A 17,662-nucleotide genomic window follows, 5' to 3' on the forward strand; every position below is an offset into this window, starting at 1 on the left:
CAAATGCCTGGCATGGAGTGTGTCCTTAATAAGTACTCAAGGATTAATTGACTGACACTGTGCGTGACTTCTTGTGGTTTCTGAATTTAGATAAAGGAGGGTATGAATAGCCTAAACATGAAATCTAACCAAGAATCTCCATCTCCCTCCAGCTAGAATTTGTACTTGTGCATTTATGTATGTATTGGCTGTGTAGTGAGCATAGCTTAGATTTGATCAATGTTATATCTTTGACCTTGAAGAAGTAGCAGAATTAGGATGCACATGTACACATATGTGAAAATGATATAGCAACCAGAGATATCAGATACAAATACATGGTATGTTATAATAATGATTGAGATCTAAACTGAAAGCTGCTATTGTTCAGTTGTGTCCTACTTTTTATGACTACATTTGGGGTTTTCTTGGCAGAGATAATGGAATGGTTTGCCTTTTCCTTCTCTAGCTCATTTTACAGATGAGGAAATTAAGGTAATTAGGTTTAAATGATTGATAACTGCTTTAAAAGGCAGAAAAATTATGTGTGTGTGCTTAGGTGTGTAGCTTAAATGTTAATAAAAAATAGAATAACAACTTATCCCAAGAGTGTTTCTGTGGATTTTGGCAACTGTGGAGTAGATATACAAATAAGCATATATCTAAGTTGAAAATGTAGTTTAAATATGTAAAGCAGACTAATAATATGGGAGTAGGCTTTTGTTTTTTAAAATTGTATGTCAGAATTTTAGATATAGAACAAGATGGGATCTCAGAGATTATCTTGTGAAACTCTTTCATTTTATAGATGAGAAACTCTAAGTCTGTGCTTATCAATGACTTGTAGGTCAAGAGTACAACTTCCTGAAGATGGAGCCTGGAGAAGTGAACTCCCTTGGTGAATCATATGATTTTGACAGTATTATGCACTATGCCAGGAACACCTTCTCAAGGTTGGAGTCTCAGGTTATAACTTTTGAATTTTAATTCTATTCCCCTGTGTGATTGCTTCAAAACCTTTGTTTTGATGTTAGGAAATAAAAGAACATCCTTCAAATGCTACTGCCTTGTAGGAGAAAATATTTTTAAATTAATACTGTTTTAACTAAATGAAAATTTTCCAGGTTTTATTTTAAAGATTTTCAAAATCACCTTTTTACTGAGTTGATTCATGTCAAATAATTTACTTTGATTTATTATTATGACATACTTAATTGTATAAACTTTTATAAATCAAGGAGTAAATTAAAAACAAAACAAAATCTTCCAAGTTAACATTAGAGTAAAATCAATTTAAATATGGGTACTGCATTTGAAATGTTCACTCTCTTTTTCAAACTGATTTGTGTCTTATATTCTTTGTTGTTTTCTATTGCTCACATTTCCTATGTTACACTATAATACTGATAAATTTGAATTAATTTTATAGTCAGATGACAGAAAAATTATGGAAGCTTTAAATGTAAATTATATGAAACCATATGTATTTTTTCAATTTCTATCAGGAAGCAGTGCATAGGTAGTCTCAGAATCAAGAAAATCTGAATTCAGATTCTGTTTTTGACATTTTGCTCTGGGTGAATACTTAATTTCTCATTATACCAATTGGTTCTCTAAGATCATACATTACCGAATAATTGAAGATGTACATTGGTTGACAAAATTTTCTCAACATGAATTCCCTGTAGTGATGAAATTACAAGTCTAACTCCCCAAAATAAACAAACCAAAAACCTAATTCTAACATTTAAATTTTTTACTGCTCCATTAAGGATCATAGGTTCATAGCTTATACCTAGATGACTCTTTAGAAATCATCAGTTCAACTCCTTTTTTACTTGGGGAAACTGAGGCTAGAAGGATTAAATAATTTGCCCCAAAACAAAGAGATAGTAAGTCATAAATATGTAATCTGAACTCAATTCCTTTTATTCTAAATTCAACTTTTCTTTCTACTACTATTGCAAAGAGCTAGCATTGGTTTTCTTTCTTTTTTCTTTTTTTTCCATAGTTTTTTATTTATAAAACAAATGCATGGATAATTTTCCAGCAATGCCCCTTGCAAAATCTTCTGTTTCAACTTGGCAGGTAGTCCAATATATGTTAAATATGTTAAATCCAATATATGTATACATATTTATACAGCTATCTTTCTGCACAAAAAAAAATCGGATAGAAAAGAAAAAACCTGATAAGGAAAACATAAATGCAAGCAAACAATAACAGAAAGAATGAAAATAGCATTGGTTTTCAAGACCATGTTTAACTTGGTATTAGTTTTTCAAACTTCAGGTTAAGTCCACAACTGAATATTAAGAATCGGCTTCTCAAGTGTGTTTTTCCATGCCCAAAGCTTGCTTTTATTCTGTCTGCCACATTTTAGACATGTATTTATTAATATATCCACCAAAGGGCAGAGGTAGAGAGAGAAGAAAGAGTACTTGTATGAATCAATTTTTCTTTTGCTAAATCTAGTGAAAGGTTTTATGGAGGAGATTTGGAGTCTGTCCTTTTGCAAATAGTTATTGGATTCCCAGGCTAGTCAAGAAAGGCTTTTTTTAAATAACCACACTTATAGAACAGATTTCTGTTTTTTAGAATTAAAAGGCTATTGGATTGAAAAGGAAAAAAAATTCTTCCTTTTCTAGGAAATGAAGAGTCAAAATAGATCTTCAAGCCATTGTGATAATTTTTCTTCTGAATTAGTGCAGTCACAATGAGGACAACTTCAGCATTTAATTTCAGACATTGTGCTCCATTAGAAATATACAAAAAGACAGCATTCTCAAATTTAGTGTTCATTTTCAGGATGAGAAGATATCAGAATTTTTTTTGAGACTATCAGTTCATTTTTTTTTAAAATATAAAAATGAGAAGTGAGAAGGGTGTTTTTCAGTAACTTACAGACATACTAAAACCCAGTCAATCCTGATTCCACTAATGGAAAATGTGAGATGATTGATTTAGCTTCCTGGTTAATGAATTAGGATTGATTACAAGAGTGCAGTATATTTCAACTCGTCTTTTTTTCATTTTTACAGCACATCTTGAGCTATGACACTTGACATATGTATACATTGATACAATAACCTTATCTATTTTTCTACATCTATCACATTTACTCCAAATTAATCTGCCCTGATACCCCCATTCCCTTTCTTCTCTTACTGCCAGAATAGTTTGGACTCTAATTCAATTCCTCAGTGTGTCCTATTCCCCTCTCTGTGGAACACAGACTATAAGTGGACTCCATCTGGGAGTGAGAGCTACTACTCCTTCTTTTGCCTTGATCATATTGAAATCATCTCTCCAAGACAAACAAAAAGATTTTTGCTAGACTTTCCAAAGCCTGAACCCTGATCTCTACACTGAACAAACTAATGTGTAACAGGAGCCAACTATGAGAGAAATAACATGAAATCTCCAGTCAGTCATCCATGAATCACAGCCTAACTGAGATTGCTTTAAAAAACTGAAGTTAAAAAAATACAATTTTCTATACTTTTAATGAATTTGAAAAATGAACGTTCTGTCATTAGTCTGAACTTATGAAGTCTAATTGGCTTTTATAGTGTCAAGTATCCTTTATGTAGCTCAATATTTAACTTTGATCTGTTTATAAAAGTTATTTTTTCCCCAAAGCATTTTCTCTTGGTACATGTCATTTCCTAATCATTGCTACTTTCAAGGTTATAAATGTTTAGCACGGAATATGAAATAAAGCTGGTATTATTAGTGTATTGCATTCAGGTAGTGAAAAAGAAATGGATGGAGAGAATAATAGTAATTGAAAGTATATTTTACAAGCCTATTGAGAATAACAAACCTTTGGAATGATAAGACTGAATGACAGTATGGGTTTATGGGAAGAAATAGCACCCACTTAAATATTAAAGATATTTACCTAGCAACTCCAAAGTTGTTATCCCTTCTGTAGGTAATATAAGCCCTAGAACAGGGTACCTGATATTAATCAACAAGCAGACACATTTGGGTTTGAAGAACCTTTATATATGTAATTTGTCAAAGGATATTGTTCAGTTTTTAAAATTGTTTCATAATAAAAGACCTTTCATGTGAAAGGATAGTTTAAGTTAAAAGGAAAAAAACAATTAGTTAAATGTACTATTCAACTAATCTGTACCACAATTATTCCTTATTTTACCATGCATTTTTAAAAAATAAACTTTTAAGACAACAGTAATAGCTACTATTTATATAATATTTTAGAAAATGCTGTCCTTATAGTAACTCTGTGAGGTATTTGGACTAATTTTTAAGTTGTTTTAGGTAATTTCAAGTGGGGAAATGACAGTGCAGGGGTCCTCAAACTATGGCCCGTGGCCAGATGCAGCAGCTGAGGACGTTTATCCCCCTCACCCTGGGCTATGAAGTTTCTTTATTTAAAGGCCCACAAAACAAAGTTTTTGTTTTTACTATAATCCGGCCCTCCAATAGTCTGAGGGACAGTGAACTGGCCCACTATTTAAAAAGATTTAGGACCCCTGAAGAATTTTATGAAGGAAACCATACTTTATTAGGAAAGCTTGTGTCATTCTTAAGTTTTCTTAGGGTTCTCTTTCCTGTTTGACATTTCAGGGCAAAAGGAATGATTTACACCATTTATTTTAAATTTCAAAAGGAAATTTAAGTACCACAATTGAATTTACAAAAAAGAGAAATGTTCAGAGGTATTTTACATTAGTCCATGAAAAACTTTTTCTTTCTTTCTTTTCTACTCCTTCTTCATGTCCTCCTCCTCCTCCTTCTCCTTCTTCTCCTTCCCCTTCTTTTCTTTCTTCTTTTTCCCTTTCCTCTTCTCCTTCTCTTTCCCCTTCCCCTTCTCCTTCCCTTTCTCCTTCCTTTTCTCCTTCCCTTTCCCCTTCCTTAATGGAAATATATTTTGTATAATTATGTATTTGCATATTTCAAACTTTGAACTATACTGACTTACACAATGGAAGGAATGTTTTATGTACTTTGATGGGTTTGACAAAATTCCTTTATGAGGTCATGGTGAATGGATTACATGTAATATAACTTTATGCATGAGGAAGATTTTGTATCTGCTCAGAAAACAAAACAAAATATATTATTTCCCTGTACTAATTAAATTTTGGTCTCCTTCCCCTTCCCCTTCCCTTTCCTGTCATCCTTCTCATTTTCCTTCCTCTTCCCTTTTCCCTTCCCCTTTTCCTTCCTCTTCCCCTTCCTTTCTATTTTCTCTTCCTCTTCTCCTTTCTCTTTCCCTTACTCTTCTCCTTCCTCTTCCCCTTTCTCTTCCCCTTGCCTTCTTCTTCCTCTTCCCCTTCCCCTTCCCCTTGCCTTTTCTTTTCATTTTTCCCCTTCCTCCTCCCCTTCCTCCTCTTCCTCCTCTTCCTCCTCTCCTCCTCCTCCTCCTCCTCCTCGTCCTCCTCCTCCTCCTCCTCCTCCTTTTCCTCCTTCTCCTCCTTCTCCTCCTCCTCCTCCTCCTCCTCCTCCTCTCCTCCTCCTCCTCCTCCTCCTCCTCCTCCTCCTCCTCTTCTTCTTCTTCTTCTTCTTCTTCTTCTTCTTCTTCTTCTTCTTCTTCTTTCTTCTTCTTCTTTCTCCTCCTCTTCTTCTTCCTCTTCTTTTCTTCTTCTTTTTTCTTCTTCTTCTACACAGCATTGTTAACAATTTTGTTCAACCCTGGAAACTTCTCTCTTCATTCACTCAGTATTGTAAAACATAGCTATGTTGTTTGTAAAGACTGAAAGCCAAAGCTTATTCTGATGACTAAAAACTGATGATAGAATTGTATGGCTCTTTTCTGTTTTTTTTTTCAGGGGGATGTTTCTAGATACTATTCTTCCTTCTCGTGATGACAATGGTATACGTCCTGCAATTGGTCAACGTACACGCTTGAGCAAAGGAGATATTGCACAGGCAAGAAAGCTGTATAGATGTCCAGGTATTACATCATATAAACACACCAGCAAGATTGTACTTGCCTGTGATATTCCACAATAATAGCAAATCAATTACTACTCCTTTATAACTTGGAAAGTGATCTGCACACATGAACTCATCTATACATAGATATACAGAGTTCAAAGTCTATAATCATAAAACAAGGGAGGAGAGAATTCTAGAATACATATAACTTAAAGGAAAGTCAAAGGTTAAAAATCAAATTTCAAATACAACCAAATTTGGGCTTCCTTTTGTTTAAAGATGAGAGGAAGAATATTAGCATGTTCTGTTTTTCCTTCTTTTTTAATGGGACTGTGTCTTCTATAATTGTATATTTGCATATTTCAAACTTTAAACTCTACTGACTTACACAATGCAAGAAATGTTTTATGTACTTCAAAAAAGAGATCTTTGATAGTTTGACAAAGTTCCTTTATGAGGTCATGGTGAATGATTACATTTAATTCAACTTTGTGCAAGAGGAAGATTATGTATCTGCTCAGAAAACAAAACAAAATACATTATTCCCTTGTACTTATTAGATTTTGGTCTACTTTGTTGCTAATGGACATTCTGAAAGACTGAAAATGCGTCTTAAATAGAAATAAGTAGGGATTATAAATAGGGATTCAATTGTGGACAGAATCCTTCTAATAATGAAAGTTATATAAATATGAATTTTAAATAAGACATATAAGTGTAAATAGCTAAATAAATGTTTAAGTTGTATGTGGCTAATTATCTTAAAACTTGCTTTATATCTAACACATAGCTCCCGAATGCCTACACTCTCAATAGGTTTATATTCACTTCTAGAATAAGTCAAATGAGCTTTCTTAATTATGTTACATTAAATGGTACTTTGAATTTTTAATATTTTCTTTCATTGCATGAATCTTGAAGAAAAAATTCATTCACTTTCTAAAATGCATTAACTAGCATGTTTTTTTTAATATTCTCTTTGCTAGCCTGTCATATTGCAAAAACTGATAAGCAAATAATTGACTTTTTTCCCATGGGAAAAATATGATCAACTGGCTGACATGTGGCCTAAATACTGTGCTTAGCAAGACAAGTTTAGCTAGGATAATATATTGTAGGTATGATTTGGTACAGGGGATCTTTGAGAAATGTACAATCCATTAAGTAACAAAAGAAGCTCATTTGGGACCTAATGAAAATTGTGGTAAATTTAATGAATATAGAAAGGGCTAAAAAATTAAGAAAAAAATGGGTCTTTTCATTATTGTGGTAGTTCTTGTTTATAAAGTAGAATGTTTTTAGATAGCAAAATGTTTTGATGGACTTTTCTCAGAAATGTACTTAAATACTATTGATAAATACAGGAACAGCACAAAGAAATTCTATATGACAGGACTAAAAATGCATCCATTTAAGAATCTTTTTGTTCTTAAAATTCTATTCATACAAAAAATATTGATTCTTTTAGCTAATTTCAATCAGTATTTGTTCAATTTATCCTATTTCAAATAAATGAAATATAACATAAAATCACATGCTAATGCAGTATACATATATATTTTATTACTCTTGTTATACATAATTTAATTCAACTTATTGAAAGTGAAATATTAAAATTAGTGAAGTAAGCATTTAGATGATGTATAGAGATAGTTTAACTGTGCAATATCTCTTGGAATCTTTCATGATTTTATGCCTGAATGAACTCAAGCTCAATGAAAACCAACTACATGGGTAAGTGTAATTAAGAAAATGGGTATCACATATGACAACTGGTTTTTATCTATTGAAGGTCCTATTTTATGCACATGAAAAGGGGCCAATTGATCTATTTGCACATTGATTTGACAGATACTTATTAATCTCAGCAGGAATCAATTATGGCACCATAAGCAGACTTAAGGCACTATGATTTTCTTTGCAGTGCAAAAAAGCACTGAAAGATTATAGAGTCATGATTTTCTGGTACATATGTAGTTAGTGTTTTTCCCACTTTAATTTATACCTGGTATATCTTTTGTAAGATAAAAAAAATAGGGACAATTTATTCTAGATATCAAATGATGACAACAAATATCATTAATCAAGCACTAATTTGCAATGATTATAATTTAGAAAGGAATGTGGCAGCTTTTAACATTGTGATATCTGTTGAAAAATTGTTAAAAATTAATATTGCAAAAAAGGTTATGGCAAAAACTGTATTACTATTTGAGTGAAATACAAAAATCAATGAACAAATATTTATTAATGGTCTACTTTGTGCAAGTGAAACAAATTATTTTCAATCACTTTATAAAATGTCACTTTTATACAAACAATTGATATTGAATTTAAGTCATTCTGTATCCTGTATGTAGGATAAGATATTAAAGCTATTTTGAGAAGATGGTTAGCTGTTTTTCTCATATATGTGTATATGTAATATTTATACATATATATGCAGTACACATTCATACTGTTTATACAGATACACATGTATTTAGATGTATATGTACTTATCTGTGTGTATGTATATGTAACCATCCATGTATATACATATATACATACATATATGTATGATTCTCTATAGGTATATGTATATATGTAATATATAAAAATGTATTTATAATGCAATTATCCAAAATATTCTATGAGTCAAGGTTTTCATCATTTCATACTAGACTTTTAATCATTTCAACATATTGCAAATAATCAACTCTTTCTGCCACAGGACCCTCAGTTTTACTTTACAAATATGGATTTTTTAAAAAAGATTGAATTGAATCTTAAGTCTATATTCTTTTGAAATAGCATTAGTTAAAAACAAACTCTAAGCATGCTTTTGGGGGAAGCTAGATAGCACTGTGGATAGAGGGCCGGGTCAGGAGACAGGAAGGCCTTAGTTAAAAACCAGCCTCAGATTCTTACTAGCTTTGTGAGCCTGGACAAGTCATTTGATCCTGTTTGCCACAGATTCCTCATTTGTAAAATGAGCTGGAAGAGGAAATAACAAACCATTCTTGTATTTTTTGGCAAGAAAACCCCAAATGGGAAATGATTGAACAACAAAAAAGAGTGCAATCTTTATTATTATCAAAATATTTTGTATATTTTAGGGAGATTGCTTTTCATTTTTAGTGTAAATATGAATCATAAATTATTTTGAAATCAGAGGTTCAAAATACACTGGTTCAGATAATCATTGTTATATTCTATACAAATTGATCAGAAAATGTGTCATTGACATTATCTAGAAATATATTTCAGGTCTCTAAAGTTTTATGACAGTCACATTTGTATCTAGAAGTCTACCAAGTGAATGTAAATGTCTGTGTCCTTTTAATTCTTGACTCTCTTGATAATAGTATATGGTCAATTTTCCATGAAAATGGATGATGAACCACCTTTTTTTAAAATTAAAGCTTTTTTATTTACAAAGTATAAGCATGGGTAATTTTTTTAGCATTGACCCTTGCATAACCTTTTGTTGCAAATTTCCCCCTTCTTCCCCCCTCCCCCCAGCTGGCAGGTAGTCCAATACATATTAAACATGTTGAAATACATGTTAGATCCAATATATGTATACATTTTTATACAATTATCTTGTCGCGCAAGAAAAATCAAATCAAGAAGGAAGAAAAAGAAAAACTGAGAAAGAAAACACAATGCAAGCAAATAACAACAGAAAGAGTGAGAACATTATGTTGTGTTCCACACTCTGTTCCCATGGTTCTCTCTCTGGGTGTAGGTGGCTCTCTTTGTTACTGCACAAGTAGAATTGGTTTGAATCATCTCAATATTGAAGAGAGCCATTTCTATCAGAATTGATCGTTGTATAATCATGTTGTTGCCATGTATAATGATCTCCTGGTTCTGCTCATTTCACTTAGTATCAGTTCATGTAAGTCTCGCCAGTCCTATCTGTATTCATCCTGCTGGTCATTCCTTACAGAACAATAATATTCCATAACATTCATATACTACAATTTACTCAACCATTCTCCAATTGATGGGCATCCATTCATTTTCCAGCTTCTAGCCACTACAAACAGGGCTGCCACAAACATTTTGGCACATACAGGTCCCTTTCCTTTCTTTAGTATCTCTTTGGGGTATAAGCCCAGTAGAAACACTGCTGGATCAAAGGGTATGCACAGTTTGATAACTTTTTGAGCATAGTTCCAAACTGCTCTCCAGAATGGCTGGATGTATTCACAACTCCACCAACAATGTATCAGTGTCCCTGTTTTCCCACATCCCTTCCAACATTCAGCATTATCTTTTCCTGTCATTTTAGCCAATCTGACAGGTGTGTAGTGGTATCTCAGAATTGTCTTAATTTGCATGATGAAACACTTTTCTATTGTGAGACACCAAATCACCTGAAAAAAAAAATACATCATAGGCCACAATAAAGAAAATGTGGCATCCAAGATCCGGTGTAAGATTCGAAAAGTAGTAGCCATGTATTGTCCTATTATAGAGTCTACCAACTATTCACCTGCATAACTATTCACCTTAAAAGACTGACTTTGTGTTATTAAAATAAACTTTAATGTGTACTGATATAATCTCTATTTTTAGAAACATTTACAATTGCACTCAGATGTTTATCCTACGCCTACTATTTATGGAAATCTTTGCTAGGTGCTGAAGTGAAACAAAGATTAGTAAGACATAGTTTCTGATTCCATGAAGCTTACAGATTAGTAGTGGGAATTACATAAAGAAACAACTATAGAAATATCTCTAATGCTAAATAGAACAATAGAGACTTGTAGAAAGAAGGTAAATGAAATGCCCTTCCACATAAGGAAGGAAATAACATATCCCACTGGGTCCTGTGTCATGGGATTTTAATGGAATTTTGATCAGTTTTAAAGGGCAAAAATAGCTGTGGGCTAAAGCCTGGGCCCAGAGTTACACCTTCACCTATAGGTTTTTCTACCAAACACTGTGCATATCAGTGGGGAAATATAAAAGAAATACCTGAGAACTTAAAAATCAAGATATCTGCCTGTAGGAGAATTACTTAGTTAGATGAATGGCAAGATTAATGACAGTTTTATTTTGTTGTTAAATGGAAGGTTTGAGTGAACTATTATGTAAGAAAATAAAACCAATTCTCTTAAGAATGTGTTACTTTTCTCTGTAATTTTTAAGAGCTGATGACTCAAGTATATAAAAGATTATTTTCTACTCCTTTCTTCAATCTTTGTCTTGTATAATCTTGTAGTCTGAACCCCACATCATTTATTCTTTTCATAGCAACATGCATCAACATTTTAATCTTCTAAATATGTGCTTATCTCATGTATACTTTGATAGTAATAGGTTGTGTTATTTATGACTTATGATAAATGAAGTCTTGAGTCCAAAAGGGCAGATCTAGAATGAAGCCAGTAATAAACAAAAAGAACAAGCATTCGTCTTCTCACAATTTAAATGGACAACATTTTATATATCAGGTTAATGTGTCAATAATCAGTTCAACAAATATTTATGATCAAATTTTGAAGGCATCACAAATCTTGATCTTTCCATTGAATCTCCTTCAGTGAGTCAAATTGCTGTGGAACAGAAATGTAAAAATAGTGTATTGTTGAGCCTGAAATCAGAAAAACCTGAAATCAAATCCAGTGTTAGTTGCTTGCCAGTGTGTGACCCTAAGATTCTGTCTCCCTTACATTTATTTAATCAGTTGTAAAATGAGGTAATAATAGCACCTATTGTATGGAGCTGTAGTGAGGATTAAATGAAATCATATTTATAAAGCACTTATGACAGTGCCTGGTACCTAGTAAGCACCTAATAAATCCTTCCCTTCCTTCCTTCTTTTTTTTCCTTCCTTCCTTCCTTCCTTCCTTCCTTCCTTTCTTCTTTCCTTCCTTCCTTCCTTTAAAAATCTTCCTTTTTCTCTCTCCTTTCCTCTCTCCCTTTCCTCTTTCCCTCCTCCCTTCCTTTCTTTCCTTCTTCCCTTCCTTCCTTCCTTCATTCCTTCCAGATGTCATTCACAGCTTCCAGAGGATTAAGTTGCTGCAACATAATGGTTGTTGTACCCCACAAGTAAATCCTGTGCTCATTTTCAGTGCTGAAAATTCTTCTGTTCTGTTTTGGACTTGAAAAGCATCAATTACTATTCTTTTTTCCATTTTTATTTTCCATTTTATTAGTCTAATTCTGTTTTGCTAAGATACATTTTAAACTTATTAAGCATTTAATAAATGCCATTAATAAATGGGCAACTAGGAAGATTTAATGAGACATTTCTTTTTAGAATAGTCTTTTTGAGTTAGGAACAAAGTAAAATGGTACATATTTTATTTTGGGGAGTGTTTGGGGATTGTTTTAAATATTACAAAAACAAATTGAAAGAATTGACACGAGCCATTAGGAAGTAAAAGATAGTGGTTTATCTTTCCTCTATTCCTAAAGGATACATACATACATACATACGTGTGTGTGTGTGTGTGTGTATTCACTTGTAGACAGAATAGAGATAAATGTCTTCCTAAATTCCATTCTTATTATTCTTTGTAGTAATGCTGCATTTTTCTTACATCTTTCTAAGTTATTTCTTTCATTTTTATTCTTACCTTTATTTTTCCTCTTTTTATTTGTAATTTTTTTTCTTCTTATTTTTATCTAGTTGCTTTCAAGCCTTCCTTTCTGTTTCTTTGTTTATTTCTACAGTTTTGAACTACAATTACCTTCTTCAATTCTTTCTTTTTGTTTAACCACCTGATTTTTATTCCTATTCTATTCCAACTGGGAAATTAGGAAGGTTTAATCAGAGACTTTTTTAGGCTACTCTTTCTTGAATTAGGAGAATATTAAAGTAAATAGATTTATATTACATGTTTTATTTTGGGGAATGTTTGAGAACCATGTGAAATATTACAAATACAAGTTGAAAAAATTATCAATATAAATGTAATTTATTGAAGGAAATGTGTTTTTAATCCCTAGAGATATTTCCTGCAATGATGTGGCACTTAACTTATCTAATTTCACCTTTCCTGGGTGAATCTATAGATGCATTAAATATTCATTCATTCATTCAACAATCATTTGTAAGTCACCTTTTATATGTGAGGCACTAGTACTAGATGCTAAATATATAGACAGAAATGAAATGGTTGTTGTCTTCATAATAGTGGTTGGAGAAAAGGAGTAAGGTAAAATTTATACAAGACTGACTTTTAGAACTAGGTGGTACAGTTCATGGAGTACTAAGCTTGGAGTCATGAAGACTCCTCTTCCTGAGTTCAAACCTGGCCTCAGACACTTGCTATGTGATGGTGGGCAAATCATTTAAGCCCATTTGTCTCAGTTTCCCCATCTGTAAAGTGAGCTGGAGAAGGAAACTAATTCCAGTACCTTTTCCAAGAAAACCCCAAATGGATTCACAAAAAATCAAACACAACTCAACATGATTGAACAAAATATTTGCAAAGCACTTTTAAATATATTAATTCATTTATTCCTTACAACAACTCCATGAGATAGATACTATCATTGCCCTCATTTTACTGAGGAAAATGGATGTTTTAATGACTTGTTCAGGGTTGGCTAGCTAGTGATTGAGGCACGGTTTGAATTAATGTTTCTTTATTCTTAATTTTGTGCTCTATCCACCGTACTATCCAGCTATACCCCAAAAAGCTGACATTAGACTGGGGTTGGATATAATAGGGATACAATTTGAGAATCGATTAAAAATATGAAAATACATAGTAAAGTAAGCACAAAATAATTTCAGAAGAGAGAATGTTTAGCAAGAATGGAATGTAAGTGTAGATTTTAGATAATGAGAAGAGCTGAGACTTTGAATCCTAAGAAATAGATGCAAAGGAAGCAAAAAAGTATTCTAGTCCTGGAGAACAACTGGAACAACCAATGCAAAGCCATAAAAACATATGGGATTTCCTCTCTGAGAAAGAGATATTTACTTAAACCTAAAACTAGTGGAAAGGAATAATTACATTGGAGAAGAGAGACAAATGTTTCATTGTGATGAACTTTACCCAACAGAGGAATATGTATTTTATTTTTTTTTTAAAGGTTCACTCTAATCTCACACTCAAGCATGTGGAATGATGTAATCAGACCTGTTCTTTAGAAATATCAATTGACAGTTCTGGAAAATAGATTCAAGAGGGTACAGATGAAGTTATTAGATCAATTAGGAGGATTTTGAAATTGTCCAAGAAAGGCTAACGAAGGCCTGAATTAGAGGAATAGCGGTTTAAACAGAGAGAATAAGTTACATGTGAAAGGTGTTGTGGGGATAGAATCAGTGACACTTAGTCACATATATATGGTAGCAAAGAGAAAATGAAGGTCAGTTCTCATGACTAAAAGCATAATTATGGCCATCAAATAAATAGGAAAGATACACAGAATATATCCTTTTGCTTTATTGCATATTGGCTACAAAAATGCCTTTGATTTAGTAAAGCAAAACAAAGCCTTGATAGTTGTCTTACACATTCTTACATCAAATATCATCTATGCATATATCATATTTATATAAGATTCCTTGGAAGATAGCAAGAGAGGTAACTCTGGGCCTCTTTCTTTCTATGGTTAGTCTTACCAAAGAAAACATATAAGGAGATTTGCTTTCACAGAGGTATATACTGCTGTCCAGGGAGTCATCACACACAACATAAAAATCATAGAGGAATTTGCTAGAAATTGTCAGATCTTCAAAGGAACCCTTAATTGCAAATAACATTATATTGATGGTATCAAGTTCTAGAATATTTCAGATGTTTAAATGAAATCATTGAAAATATTTAAAAAGACTATGACCCAATTCCACAGGAAAAAAACAAACAAAAAGAATGCATAAAGGATTTTTTCCCTAGATTATATTATGCATTTGGTTAGATAACCAATCTGTCAATATACATAGGTACATATACACATATACACTTATAGCTAAATAGCTAGTTACAGATAGTTGTTCTGACAATGGAAATTAAAATAAAGCCAAAATATCTAGAACCAGAATTAAGTGAGAAGATAACAATCTGGAATGCTTTTGAGAAAATTACAATTTGAAGATTATTTTTTAGAATGTTCCAAATTGTTCCTGAAATAGAGGCCTCAATATATTTTTAAAAGAGCAGTATTAGTCTAGTGTTATTTAGCAATGAGTTATGAAACATACAATGTCCAAAGAATTTAAATTGAAGATCACCCAAAGGGCAATGGAAAGATTATAATGAGTAGCTTATGTCAGGCTACGTCATGTTCTTGAGAGAGGTTGGGAAGAATAGGAGGACCAAGGAGATGGAGAAGAACAGTTGTGACTTGTTCGAAGTTACTTAGCCAGTGTTTGACTGAACCTAAATATATAATCTAGAAATATTTGCAAATAGTTTTTTTTTTGGGGGGGGGAGAAGATGGATTTTCTTTTTTTTTATTATAATAACTTTTTATTGACAGAACCCATGCAAGGGTAATTTTTTACAACATTATTCCTTGCACTCACTTCTGTTCCGATTTTTCCCCTCTCTCCCTCCACCTCCTCCCCCAGATGGCAAGCAGTCCTATATATGTTAAATATGTCACAGTATATCCTAGATACAATATATGTGTGCAGGACCGAACAGTTCTCTTGTTGCACAGGGAGAATTGGATTCAGAAGGTAAAAATAACCTGGGAAGAAAAACAAAAATGCAAGCAGTTTACATTCATTTCCCAGTGTTCTTTCTTTGGATTGATCAATTGAAACTGAGTTAGAGCTCTTTGCCAAAGAAATCCACTTCCATCAGAATACATCTTCATACAGTATCGTTGTTGAAGTATATAATGATCTCCTGGTTCTGCTCATTTCACTCAGCATCAGTTCATGTCAGTCTCTCCCAGCCTCTGTATTCATCCTGCTGGTCATTTCTTACAGAACAATAATATTCCATAACATTCATATACCACAATTTACTCAACCATTCTCCAATTGATGGATATCCATTCATTTTCCAGCTTCTAGCCACTACAAAGAGGGCTGCCATAAACATTTTGGCACAAACATGTCCCTTTCCCTTCTTTAGTATCTCTTTGGGATATAAGCCCAGTAGAAACACTGCTGGATCAAAGGGTATGCACAGTTTGATAACTTTTTGGGCATAATTCCAGATTGCTCTCCAGAATGGTTGCATTCGTTCACATCTCTACCAAGAGTGCATCAATGTCCCAATTTTCCCGCATTCCCTCCAACATTCGTCATTATTTTTTCCTGTCATCTTAACCAATCTGACAGGTGTGTAGTGGTATCTTAGAGTTGTCTTCATTTGCATTTCTTTGATCAATAGTGATTTGAATACCCTTTCATATCAGTAGAAATAGTTCAATTTCATCATCTGAAAATTATCTGTTCATATCCTTTGACCATTTCTTAATTGGAGAATGGCTTGATTTCTTATAAAGTAGAGTCAATTCTCTACATATTTTGGAAATGAGGCCTTTATCAGAACCTTTAAAATAGCTTGTTTTCTTAAGTAGATAAACAGTTCTCATAGAGCAGTCCTTAGAGTTTTCAGTTGTCCACCAAACATTTTTATATGCATGGTTAAAAAATTAACAGAACAGCAACTTGTCCAGTTTATATGAGAACCTTATTAAGCTGAACTTATAAGATCTGAATTAATTAGCTTTTGCCATCCATTTGAAATTTCAAGAAACAATTTCAGTGAGAGTTTCTTTATTTCTTGCTGTGACAATCTTGCATCAACCAACCTTACATATACATTGTTATATGGTTGATTTAAATAGGACACATCTCTTACTTTAATGAATTATTTGAAATGTCAGTCCTCTGAAATATAAAGAAAACAGACCAATGTCATGCGTGTATAACAATAATGTAGTTTTCATGATTTGCCTATCTTCATGAAATTGACATAGGGGATAATATTTCAAATCAGGAGATAGAGAAAATGGCAGCTGTGTTAATATTTAATAAGGGAGTGAAATGATACTTGCAAAAAATTTTTTTACCATAGATAAATATTATTATATTTGCCTTTAACATTTAATGAAAGGGATTCTTAATGTCACCATTGCTGTAAATATATCTCCTAGTAGATATATTTCTATATAAACTATACAACCTAGTTTATGGCAAAGCATTCCAAACTCTAATCATGAATAACTTGGTTATTATTGAACACAGACGATATCTTATGCATTCTCTTGGGCAGACGTTTAAACCAGGAACTATTAAACCACTGAACTGAACAGGCATGTTTCTTTTTGAATTAAAAAAATCTTCATTCCTATTTTAACAAGCAGAGGGTGTAAGTGTTTATTTTTATTTTATATTTATGTAGTCTTCGTGTACATGGGTATGCATGTGTGTGTGCATATATGTATATATATATGTTATTGTCTAAGATAATTCTAGACTTTCCTAAGCTTTCCTTAATGGATTTTTTTTAAATCGCCAAAAATATATATAACAACTATACTTGTTGCCAGTCTTCTTGAGGCAAGAATCACAAAAAGAGCTCTGAAAACTAGACCGCAGAGATTTTCTAGTCTGGTTCAATCAACATGGAAAAAAGAAACAGTTCTATAACATACAACCTTTTGAAAGAGGAAAACTATTACCTCCTGAGTCAGTACATAAAACTTTTGGATTCCACTGAGTGTCAGGAAAATTTCCTTAAAATCAAGCATTAATTTCCCTCTAACTTCAACTTTCTCTTCTAAGTTCTTCCCTATAGACATAAGAACACAGAGACCTTAGAGTTAGCAGAATAAATTTACTTCTTTGACA

At 32.6% G+C, this 17,662-nt stretch overlaps 1 protein-coding gene across 1 annotated transcript in view; it reads left to right on the plus strand.

Moving 5' to 3' along the window:
• LOC127541411 (tolloid-like protein 1) overlaps positions 1 to 17,662 on the plus strand; it is a 172,337-nt gene that overhangs the window by 140,135 nt on the left and 14,540 nt on the right. Inside the window, exons 7-8 of the mRNA XM_051966691.1 lie at positions 827 to 932; positions 5,784 to 5,908. Coding sequence (XP_051822651.1) covers positions 827 to 932; positions 5,784 to 5,908 — 231 coding nt within the window. The remainder of the gene's footprint in view (positions 1 to 826; positions 933 to 5,783; positions 5,909 to 17,662) is intronic.

This window comes from Antechinus flavipes, chromosome 6 (genome assembly GCF_016432865.1).
Source record: "Antechinus flavipes isolate AdamAnt ecotype Samford, QLD, Australia chromosome 6, AdamAnt_v2, whole genome shotgun sequence".
NCBI classification, from domain to species: domain Eukaryota; kingdom Metazoa; phylum Chordata; class Mammalia; order Dasyuromorphia; family Dasyuridae; genus Antechinus; species Antechinus flavipes.